The 11,896-nt window shown below is 28.1% G+C and overlaps 2 protein-coding genes across 3 annotated transcripts in view; one reads left to right on the top strand and one right to left on the bottom strand.

The window, feature by feature from the left end:
* Positions 1–656: 656 nt before the first annotated feature.
* LOC108765027 (cytochrome P450 4V2) lies at positions 657–7,273 on the bottom strand. 2 transcript variants are annotated; one of them, XM_018513489.1, is made up of 12 exons: positions 7,064–7,273; positions 5,515–5,615; positions 5,027–5,120; positions 4,525–4,713; positions 3,821–3,884; positions 3,554–3,689; positions 3,416–3,479; positions 3,210–3,304; positions 3,063–3,131; positions 2,375–2,552; positions 1,881–2,066; positions 657–834 (listed from the first exon to the last, which is right to left on the bottom strand). In XM_018513489.1, the coding sequence occupies exons 1-12, from the start codon at positions 7,218–7,220 to the stop codon at positions 662–664; spliced, it is 1,506 nt and encodes a 501-aa protein (XP_018368991.1). In that variant the 5' UTR covers positions 7,221–7,273; the 3' UTR covers positions 657–661. The 2 variants fall into 2 exon arrangements, with proteins under 2 accessions (XP_018368991.1, XP_018368992.1); XM_018513490.1 differs by lacking the exons at positions 3,063–3,131; positions 3,210–3,304; positions 3,416–3,479.
* A 1,940-nt stretch (positions 7,274–9,213) lies between these two features.
* The window catches only part of LOC108765091 (dystroglycan), a 67,375-nt gene continuing 64,692 nt past the window's right edge, over positions 9,214–11,896 (top strand). The window contains exon 1 of the mRNA XM_018513621.1: positions 9,214–9,394. The gene's annotated coding sequence lies outside the window, so the exon portion shown is untranslated. The remainder of the gene's footprint in view (positions 9,395–11,896) is intronic.

Genomic DNA, 11,896 nt, shown 5'->3' with positions numbered 1-11,896 from the left:
TTTTTTTACTTATTTTTTTTACTTATTTTTATTCGTCATACCGCTGGAAATAACTTTAATAACAATGATATCTTAATAACAGCAATTTGCAACATTTTACTTTAACAGAAGTAGGATCTATTCTAAACTATTCAATATACATAGAAACGTTAATGAATTACTTTTGTTTATTATAAAATCAGCTGATATTTTAAATCTCAAAGACTGTAGAGACGTCAACAAAATTTACAATCAAACTCGAATCCGAAGAGATTGATAAAATTCGAAATTGATATAATTCAAGAGATTGATAAATGATTTCATTCTTTGATTTGAGGATTTTCCTTTTCCTCACATAGTTGTGTGATCGCAGGTATGGACTTCCTGAAAATAACAGGAAATTACGAAATGAAAGGAAAAATAAGATCACAAATTTCAGTAATATACCCTCAATAATACAATCAATCAGAAGAAGCAATGCTCGTCAATTGCGGACAAATATAAATTAAATTACAATAAATCTTCAAAGATTTTGTTTGAATATTTTATTTCTTTGCAATTATATTATACATTAAAATACAGTAAAAAATAAGATTAGAAATTAAGTTACATTAATATTAACCGTAATACATGCGAACATTTTCTGCAAAAGTGTTTTCTTTTATCTAATATTCAGATTACTTTATTGGAGATCTCGTTTGTTAATCCTGATCTTTAAAGGTTCAATAGTAGATAATGTTATGTCCGTTTTTAATTTTATATTGCGTATCTGAATACTTTTATCTACTTTGAAAACGAATGTTCGTATTAAAGTAGCTAGAATAACTTTTATAGAAATCATTGCGTATTTTGTACCTGCAAGTTAATTATGTGCAAGATTGAAAAAATTACTTTCAAAAAATAATGTTATCATTACTGATTACTTATTGTAAAAGTAAACATTATTTTTACTCAAAAAGTACCAAGTTGATACAATTTCGATTACTTTCTTACTAATATAATCTTTTTTTAAAGTAATAGCATTCAATTGTCTAATCGATTAGTTCAATATGAAATATAGGGGAGACCGGGGCATTATGAATCACAAAAATTCAAACTCTTAAAAGTACATCAAATAAAAAATCAATATAAAAATTTTTGTATCATTTTTTTTAAATAATTAAAGCATAATGTATATTTTAAAATTTAATAAGTATATTTAGTAAATACTTTCTGTATTGTCCCGTTTTATCACGAATATTTAATATATGACCCATGATACCCCAATTATACATTTAATTATACATTTAATAGAAAACGATAAAAAATAAACGTTAAATTATTACTTGTAATGTAGATAAGAAAAAATGCGCAAAAACTTGCACCTAATTTTCATACATGTATCTTATTCTACTATTAAAAACAATACTAAAACATTTTTATGCGGTTAAAAAGTTACTATTGCATCACAAAAACCATTAATGATCGATGCTTGTCGATACAATAGAATTTAATCATTACCACCTACATAAAAAGTATGAGTAACAAAGTAACAATCGTATTGTACCAGTAGTATTAATTTAAACATTCTAGATTATGTTAAACAATCAATGATGGTACCCTGTGGCTCATGATGCCCCGGTTTCCTCTTCAAACATACTCTCTTCTTTAAAACTTATTTGTGCATATTTCATACACACGTGTACGTGCATAACAAAATAAATAGTAACAATTATATTCGTCACCGTCACAAAAAATTAATCGTGTTATTATTACCATTATTAATAAAAAATATCACGTCGTTATCAATTCGTTATTAAGAAATAATTGTAACGGCAATGATGTTACAATAACGCGTTACTGCGCAACCCTGATTATAGGTAAATTAATTTTACAATACAATTGTATTTATTCATACCTACCTATACAATTCCTTGGTCCATCACTAAAAGGGATGTGATAAAAGGAATCTGAAGGACAATCCTTTACTCTTTCTGGCAAAAACCTATCTGGATCAAATTTCAATGGATTTGGCCAATATTGTTCTTGTCGGTTCATCAACATAAGTACTATTATAATACTAGTATTTTTTGGTAAAATAAAATTTCCTAAAGCGTATTTAAACATTAGTATGGAATAGAAATGTATTAATAATAAGTAATACAATTTGCTTTATATTTTATTGAATATTAGCTTATTTATTAGTCTCGTATTAATTTAAAACATCTCCAGACTATTTAAGATAATCTTAAATAAAAAACTATTAGCTAATAAAATATCAATAATCAATAATTAATTATTCGCATATGATTGATGTTTTATTATTTACATTTCTGAATTTATTTATTATATGTAATGAAATTTTGTTGTATTAAAAATCGTTGCTAATATTTGATTGTTATAAAAATAAACATACCTATTTTTACGTCTTTAGTTAGTCGTCGGCCAATTATAGGTGTAGTAGGAAAAAGTCTCAACGTTTCTTCGATAACTTGGTCCAAATAACGCATATGTTGTAAATCGTCATATTTAACTGGAGTAGATATTGGCGTTTTCGTACCATAAATTGTCATCAATTCTTTATATACTTTTTCCTTTATAAAATTAAATGAAATATATATCGCTTTATATTGATATAATATTATATGTTATATTTCATATATTGTAATTTATTATAAATATATTTATAAATTAATGTTTTGAGAATAATCGAAGCGTTGATAATATTGAATAATGTATACATTTGCATAAATTTATTATAATTTTATCCGAAGTAGAATATATTGCACTCGCGCGCACATTCATTATTGACGTATACTTAAAACGTTTAGAATAATAAGTTTTGCGGCGGCTATCTATTGCAAATTTAAATAATCTTTAAAACATTTATATATACAAATAAAATTCAATTTATATTTACAATAAATCTGTACATCAACATAATAATTTAATTAAGGCAATATTAGGAACCATCTTACAAGTGATGTAAGTTAAAAGACGATATGTTGTTATTATTATTATTATTATTAATATCTTTCGAAATTTAAAATTGTATCATTTATAACTTATGTACTAAATTTAATGATCTTGCAGTGAATACATACTTGTATTTCTGGGAAATTTGCTAACATATAGATAACAAAATTTATCGTAATAGTAATTTTATCACTGGTCTGGTAAAAGAATAGAATTAAATGTTCTATTAGAATATTATTTATTTAAGAATATGTCTGTATATTGAATTAGCATACCAGTGTAATCATTGTAATTACGTTATCACGTATCATTTCTTGTGTGAAGTTTTTTTTATGAGATGCTTCCATTAGAACGTTGAAAAACGTTTTATCTATATTAAATAAAGAAAAAGAGAGATTGTGGAAATAGTCAATTACTTTCTCAATCTTGCGTTAATAAATATTCTACATAGTTTCTATGTTAAGAAATTATGATTTATTACTTGTATCAGGTTTCGTCTCAGTTTTACGTAGTTTATTTAATTCATGCAGTTGTTGCTGTATTATCTGTATAAAAACTTGTGATGAAAAGTAAGTAAAACATTATAAAGACAGCTGATATTAAAAAATTTATTCAATACCTCATTAATAAGAGAATGCATCAACTTTGAAGTCTTTTGTTGTTCCCGTCCCAAGGTAGTAAAATTAAATATAATTTTGTCAAACCAAGACTCATTCCATACATAATACATTCTATATCTAAAAATTTCTTTCAATCTGAAACAAGTTTCTTTTAAAGTAAAATTCTATATTTAAGTTATATTATAGGTGTGTGTGTATATACATATATATTTATATATAGAAAAAATTTGTTATCAATCGTGATTATTAAGTGAGAAACAACATACCTCACAACTGTTTTGAAATATTGATCTTTTTTATTCGATTCCATTTTGGTGCCAATTATAGTGCCTGTAGACATGAAAAGAAAGCTAGTTGTTTAAAATATTAATTTATAAAAAAAATTTAATAAATTGGTACAAAGTAGATGAAAATATATAATTGAGAAAATAATAAAAGTTGTTATCCGCATAAATTAGATTATCCTATTATTTTAACTAATTGTTTTTTAATTAATACATAACTAACATTATAATTTTGACTACTACATCATATACTCTGATATAGGTTTCTTATAACATTTTACAAATCTCATTAAAATATCTAGAGCTAGAGTAATAACAAATTTATAGTAATTAAAATAACCATTAATAGATACCCATTAATGAACTTCATACAGGTGATGATTACAAATAATTCAAATAAGTTTTTGGTTTTGTTTTTGTAAAATTTGCATATCCTTGGATAAGTATTCTTTAAAACATTTTTTTAAGCTGCTGATATTTATAGTATGTATAATTAATAAAATAAATTAGCAGTTATCATTAATTTATCATAAAACTTCCAATTTTTCAAATTTTTATGGTGCTAATTGTTCGTTTGAAACTAAATCCAGATGAAACGGGAATGAGAACAAACATGAATGCTTTTCATGAATAGGTCTTAACAACATGTAGATAATTTAGAAGTAAAACAAATTATATGTTCTTACTACATGCAATGTCCAAAGCACATGTTGCTATATGTTCAAGGAAGATAATCTCGTTTTCATTTATTCTAACTTTTTCTAATTTGTTTGTCAATATTAAAGATTCTTCAACGAATGTATTAAAAAATCCTTGCAACATATTCAGACTAAAGCTTGGAATTATTCTTTTTCGATTTTGATTCCATATAGATTCTAAAATAAGAAGTATTTTTCTATTATAATACATATAGTAAAGAGCAAAATGATTAACTAACAATATTAAAAAATTTTAATAAGAGAAGCTGCTCTCTCTCTCTTCAAATGATTTCCATTATTATTAAAATGCAAATATTAAAATATCATAGAGTAAAAGCATAAATATTAAAGTACAAAAACAAGTTTGAAAACAAGGTCGTCCATAATATAACATAAAGCTCATGATATATAAACGATTATAAAATAGTTATAACATGCTTCCACTTTATTACGTAAATTTAACAGTTTTATCCTTCCAAATATACTTTACCAGGAGCTGTTAATAATTTTGTGCCAAATATTTCTTCTGTAAATTTATAGAATATTATATTTTTGTCTAAGCAATGTCGGCTTTTTAGGACAGTCTGCAAAGTCATACATGTATTATTAATATTTTTGTTATATATACTGGGTGTCCCGAAATTCAAGGACAATATTATTACAGCGTGAAACTTCGTGAAAAATTAAGTCGAAAAGTCCTATTGTAATTTTCGCAATTTTCGCAATTTCCCAATTAGGAACTGCAGTACTGAAAAGTTAATAAAAAATTCTGAAAAAATTCTTAGAGCTCTATGAGAAGAAAATAAACAATTTTTGTTTCTTGCTGTTTTTCTGTAAAGTTGATAATACTTGAGTAAAAAATTATTGAAGACCAATATTGTCCTCGAATTTTGGGACACCCTGTATATGTTGCTTGCGTACATTTGTTAATAAATAATTAATACATGTGTTAATAAAACAAAAACGATATTCATTTACCTTTATTTGATTTGGTTCGTATATTACAACAAATGGCCTTTTCAATAATTGGAATGGGGATGAAAAATACTTTCCAAGTATACATAACATATTTAGTAACTCTAAAAATTAATTATATCTATTTGTATTTTTTTATATCTTCGAAATATATTTTTATAATGTTATTTGTCTGTATATTATTATGGAAAATAAAAAATTATCACTGGCATTCTTAGTATTCTTATATTTAAGACTGTTTGAAGTACCCACCCAGTTAGCTAAAGTAGTCCATTAAAAACAAATTTTGTCACTAAATTTGATGCAAATTCTGTTATATTTATTAATGTTAATAAATTGGCGGCAGATATACCTTATACATAATAAAATCTGCTAACACAACATGAGATCGAATTATCGGCAAAATTGTGCAAAGTTTACTGACGATCTGATAACAAATTGACGGCAAAAAAAATCAATTAAAACCAAACCCAATCAAAGCTTTTTTCGATTTTTGATGCCAATTTGCTATCTAATTATGTATGCAGGTTTTGCTTAAAAAACACAAGCTTAACAAATGACTTTGTTATCAATTCTAATGGAATTTTACGCTTGACAACAATTAGCTATTAATTTGTTCAGTCAGGAATCGTTCCACGCAGTTATAAAAAAATAAATATTCTACAAAATGAAAATGTATCTTATATTTTTTTAAATAAAATATTTATATTTTAATGTATTCTTTTATGGTGTATAATATATAGAAGCTATGAGTTATCTCCGTGTCTATATCTATTCTTGGAACGTCAACGTTTTGTGAACGTTGCAGTCTACTTCATCGAGAAGCAGTTTGATATCTAGCCTATAGTATATAATGTGATACATGCAATAATATGTACAGCCCTAATATAAAATATTTCTTAAGTTATTTAGTCTTCGATTTCCTTTTATTTCAATATTTTCATAAATAAAACAACAAAAATAATTTATTGCTATTGTTATATCTAATGGCGAATTCGATTGAATACATACTATAAAGTTGTACATAAATTGACATAAAAATATTGTTTAATATAAATATAAAAACGGATTAAACCATAAAATTCTCAATACATTTTATTGTGCTGTTAAGTAAAATCTGTATTTTATAATTAAAAAATATTTACATTTTATACTTAAAAATTAAATTAGTTTACAACGGCTTTAGTATGGACTGCTAATGCGTACTAGAATGCGTTTAACAGCGAATTCGCTATAACATTTCACTTACATTCTGACATTGTTTTCAGTATTATTTGTTATGTGTTTAACTGTATTAAATTTTTGCAGATAGTAAAAAGTATTCATGAGAGAGAGAATTTTCATGAAGTAGTCTAATAAAATAATGATCGAGTATTAAATAAACTAAAATTTGTTGATATAAAATTTGACTCCATCTTTAATTATTATATTAAACTAAAAGTATTTTATCACAATCTTTAATGTCTTGAAAATTCTTTTTCTTTCCTTCTTATGCTAATTTAAAAAAGTTATTTTTTTAATAAGTTAAGCATATTATTGTGTGTGTTCTTACCGTCAGGATTTCCATGAAGATACTTTGTCATATATTTTTTCGGACCTGGCAGAATGTTTTCATTTCCAGTTACGTATGTTAGACGATAATAATTCCGAATGTAATATATTATAGCAACACATACTAAAGTTATTAATACAACACTTAGAAATATCATAGTACTCGAGCAGTAATAATAAAATAAAAATATACTAAAACAATACTACATTAATGTCACTATCCAAATGCAGTTTTCACCGACTCATTGACGCTTTTATCATGCCATCCCCACTTAAACATCTAACGCTTATTGTTAGTCTACTCAGTACTTAATATAATGCATTTGCGTTGTTTAAAAATGGATACTTATATTTTAAAAATTAGAAGATAAAAAGAGATTTTTGAAGAGAATTTCTATAGGAATTACCATTTTCAATCTTTTAATTTTTTAATTCATACATTTTTTTTTTAAATTATTAAAAATCTGATACTTACATGATTACGAAAATCATTCGGCGTATATTGAATCATTACTTATTATTTCTTAAAACAATAGTAACTATAAAAGATTCGTATTGCAGTTATAGAAATTGCGCGAGTTGTATTTAGATATATATTTGTATCTAGTAATTACAGCTCAATTGCATTAATTAACTGTTGAATTTTATTACCATAATTTTGTGACAAATTTTTTTTAATTACAAAAAAAATTGTAATTTACTAAAATAATATAATTTTTTTCAGAATGCAAACAATTTGGTTGATATAAAGTAGTAACAATAGTTTGATTTACTTAAATATTTTTTTTATTAATAGCATATAGCATACAATATGCAATGGCAACTCACATATCGCGTGTGATGTATGTACTAGTTTAATAAAATGCAAGAAATATTATATTTGGTATGATACATATTTTTATATAATAAAGTATATATATGTATATTTTATATTAATAAAATTTATTAATTATAAAGCATTGATTATTTTGAATATCTATTAACAATAAATTATTGTAAATGGAAATTGTTCTTACGACATATAATATGTTGCTATCATAAAATAAGCTATATTTCGATATACAACGCTATAATATTGAAAATCTAGTTCATGTTACATGTACCGTAAATTTTCAGTACTGGCAGTGTATGTATATCGGAACATGATCAGTTGCATCATCATTGCATGCGGTTATTTGTACGAAAAGGTCACAAGTGAATACCTTGTTTCGTTACATTGTAATCATTCGTTATCATTCTTTGAACAATTAGAGATAACACAGTCAAAATTTGATCTTTTTTTGCAACGCAAATACGAGTAGTTGTTTTTGACGTATTTTTATCTGTTGAATATGAATTCGTTGACAAAATACTCTATTAACATATATATGTAAAATATATATTCTATGAGTTAATTATTAATTACTGTAAAAATTCATAAATATATTGAAACAACAATTATCAATCAATTTGAATATGAATATTAATCGATGGTCGCATTTATAAGTATATCATGTACAGCCTTCGCCAAAAATACTAGGCACTAATTATATTTTTGTCATTCGTCTGGAATTCAGCTGTTACCTGTATTGTTATGGCATTATACATAAATTAAAAGGATTTTTTAATTAAATGACAATTTACGACAAATACTATAAATCAAATTTTGAGCTAAAACTTTAAATAATGATTAATATAAGGTGTTTAATAATTTTAGCCAACACTGTACTTAATATTGTATATAACTTTTAAATTTTCTGGAACAGAATAAGATACATATTATATTATACAATATTACACATATATGTAATTATATAATTGAAGTATATATATTTATTTAAATTTAAATTTAACGCATTGAGGGAAGTGATAGAAAGAAGAAAATATAACAAATTAATAAAACAAATTATAGATATTAATATTAATAGTATGATGCACTGACACAACAACACCGTGTTCATACTCTTGGTTATCAGTTGGTTTACATTTAACAAATAATTACAATAAAATTATATTCTTCAGATTTTACAGTAATCTAGAACATCGATAGATGTTACACGTAGAATCATCTCTTTTCCCCTTTTACTACCAAGATGGCGACACATGGTCCGCGGCGCGCGCGGTGCGCGTCCGGAAAATGGCGGTATCTGTCGCGACGGTGCCAAAGCACTTTTTCGCTCGCGATAGTTGGCCGATAGCGCGTCTCGGAGTAGTACAAACGATCGGTTCGCTGCCGATTCGAATGCGCGAGCGGTGCAGCGTCGCGATCGGGCAGAAAGAAAGAGCAACAACGAACGAAGGACGAAGAGAAGGCGGATTGACGATCGAACGTCGAGGACATCTTCGAGAGCGGGTGAGCATATATCCTCCAAATCCAATCGTCTCCGTATCCTTCACGTACCGGCGTTATTCCGGCAGATACGGTTCTTGCGATGTCGCCGGCTGGCCGCGATGTTTCCGCCCTTCTGATCCTTCTGCTTTTCTCGCGTCGCGAGCACGAACTCGACGTCCGGCGAAACCCGAGCCGAGATTCCGCCGGTTTCATGACCATTTCTGTCAATGTAGTTTTACCTAATTCTAAGTTTTTCATCCATCCTGTGTTCATGTATATACGCTTGCATTATTCACTTATTTTGATTTATTTCTTTGACGCCTTATTATCCAGTATTGTTTAATTTCAATCTTCGTTCAATTAACACTCTTCATCTTTTTTTCTAGTAATTCTAAAAATAAGAAGAAAAAAATGAAGAATCACACTTGAACTCGATCAAAGTTCTACATTGGCAGAGACGGGCATGAATCTTGGCATTTGATAAATAATCCTCTTCACCTTCAGACATCTGTCGTTCGAAAATATTTCTTTTCTTTTTCTCTGCCTTTTTACTCAACATTTACTCGATTGTTGACGTGATGATCTTGACGGTTTCCTAAACCATCCAATTTATATCTGCGCGTATGAGCCACAGATCGTCTCTCGCTTTCGTTATATGAACAGAACTGTGTTATCGAATCCTGGAAAGTTCGTTTAATAAATTTAATAAATTAACTTCGCCACGTGCGACGCGCGCCACGTGCGACGTGTTCGATATGCGTGTGGTACGTGTGATAACATTATTTAATTGCACACTTGAAATCGGGAATTAAATCAGCGTTGATTAACGGAGAGAGAGAGAGCTAGAGAGAGCCCCCGACGCATATTTTCACGGAAATAATTCACTATTTAAAGCCTGCCTTCGATTTCGTTCGAATTAACGTATTTATTTCACGAGGGAGGAGGTAAATACGGCGAGATGGCTTGGTGATTAATATTTCAGATAGCATCAAGTAGTATTAACAAACTGTGTTAACGTAAATAGCGTTTGCTGAAATTTTACAGGCAATGCGATTGACAGAGGTGAGAGCAGGTGCATCGCGCTCCTTGAAGTCTCGTGTCGTAATTGCAAGACTTTCATCAGCGAACGCAAACGCGAGAATACGAAATTATATACGAGAGCGTTTCTGCGGTACGGCGCTGTTTTACCTGGTTAAATTTTTATCACCACGTCGTCTTCGTCGTCGCCGAGGTTGCCGTCTGCTGGGCGAGAGTGAACGGCACTCGATGCGGTGAACGCGAAGGGATTCCAAAAACGCCCTGAATCAAACCTGTGATAGATTTGAAGAGAAAGAGAGACGTGAAGAATCGAGTGGCTGTCGGTTTAACGAACGTTGTTTTTGGAGTTAAAAGAGAGAAAGTCTTAGTTGTCAATTTAGATATCGTTCTCGATAATATGCGATACTTATAGTTGCCGATTTATGGCCTGCCCGATAAATTAATTTCTGTGAGACGATCTGTGAGATGCGACAAACCTCGTCTCAAAATGCGGCCAAGAAACGTTTAATTGATCCTCGCCTGGCCGTATCCGGTAACGGATAATGTAATTTAATTAGTAGGAACTATATTTCGACAAGTCGTAATGGATTCTTGCTTATAATTAGCGAAATTGAAGTACGGCTTTAATTATGACGTTACTGATTGAATATTCACGGACCTACTAAATTAAGCTCTTGGTGGTTTGAATTGGTTAGGAGACATGACGTTTTGGAGTGTTTTAAATTAATATTATTTTAATGGAAATTTTGATGTGACTTAATTAACTTAGTTATCGGAATTTTAATTAATTATTGAGGATTATCGATCGTTTCGGGAATACACACACATATATATATATATAATTATTTTTTATTATTACATATTATGTACTTAATTATACATGTATTATGAATATTTAATGCGAAAAACATGACTAACATTTTTAATTTGATGTAGATTATATAGAACGAAGAAATCTATTCAGATGTTTCTTGAAATTGATTTTGGAATTATCAACACGAATTAATGCAATTCTATTATTGCCGCTTTTTATATACCGCATTTTGTTGATGCAAATGGTGATTAGTGCTAATGCACGGGCGAATACGATTCGTTAAAGTTGCACGTAACGTGACGCAGCAAATATCACGTCCGTTCGCCGCGGTATTTCTATATACGCTCGTACGAAAATTGCGAATCAAGTCGCCTTATCTCTGCATCTGTTTTTTAATAAATAGACGTCATTAACATTCAATTGGTACACTCTGATTAATGCTTGTTGTGTGACAATATATGATATCGACGTTTGAATAATACTCTTCTTTTCTCGACTGTCATTCGACAAACGAAATCGTCCGCCAATTTTTCATTCTACATTGAAAATAAATATTTAGTGAAATAATTTTTTATTATATTAATCAAACATTTTATTGACATTATTTCACTAAACATTTGCTAGCTAATTACTAAACTCTTTTTTCAATGTACCTATACTTTTTTTTTTTT

The sequence above is a fragment of the Trachymyrmex cornetzi genome, unplaced genomic scaffold (genome assembly GCF_001594075.2).
Source record: "Trachymyrmex cornetzi isolate Tcor2-1 unplaced genomic scaffold, Tcor1.1 scaffold47, whole genome shotgun sequence".
Classification (NCBI taxonomy): Eukaryota; Metazoa; Arthropoda; class Insecta; order Hymenoptera; family Formicidae; genus Trachymyrmex; species Trachymyrmex cornetzi.
The sequence above is the reverse complement of the archived record's forward strand: the minus strand, read 5'-3'. Positions and strand labels throughout refer to the sequence as shown.

Excerpts from the sequence above, each read along its gene's own strand:
- LOC108765027 (XM_018513489.1), bottom strand. The coding sequence starts at position 7,220 with ATGATATTTCTAAGTGTTGTATTAATAACTTTAGTATGTGTTGCTATA. Across the intron at positions 3,480-3,553 it reads TGCATTCTCTTATTAATGAG|ATAATACAGCAACAACTGCA; the intron begins GTATTGAATAAA and ends GTTTTTATACAG. Across the intron at positions 835-1,880 it reads TGGACCAAGGAATTGTATAG|GTACAAAATACGCAATGATT; the intron begins GTAGGTATGAAT and ends ATTAACTTGCAG.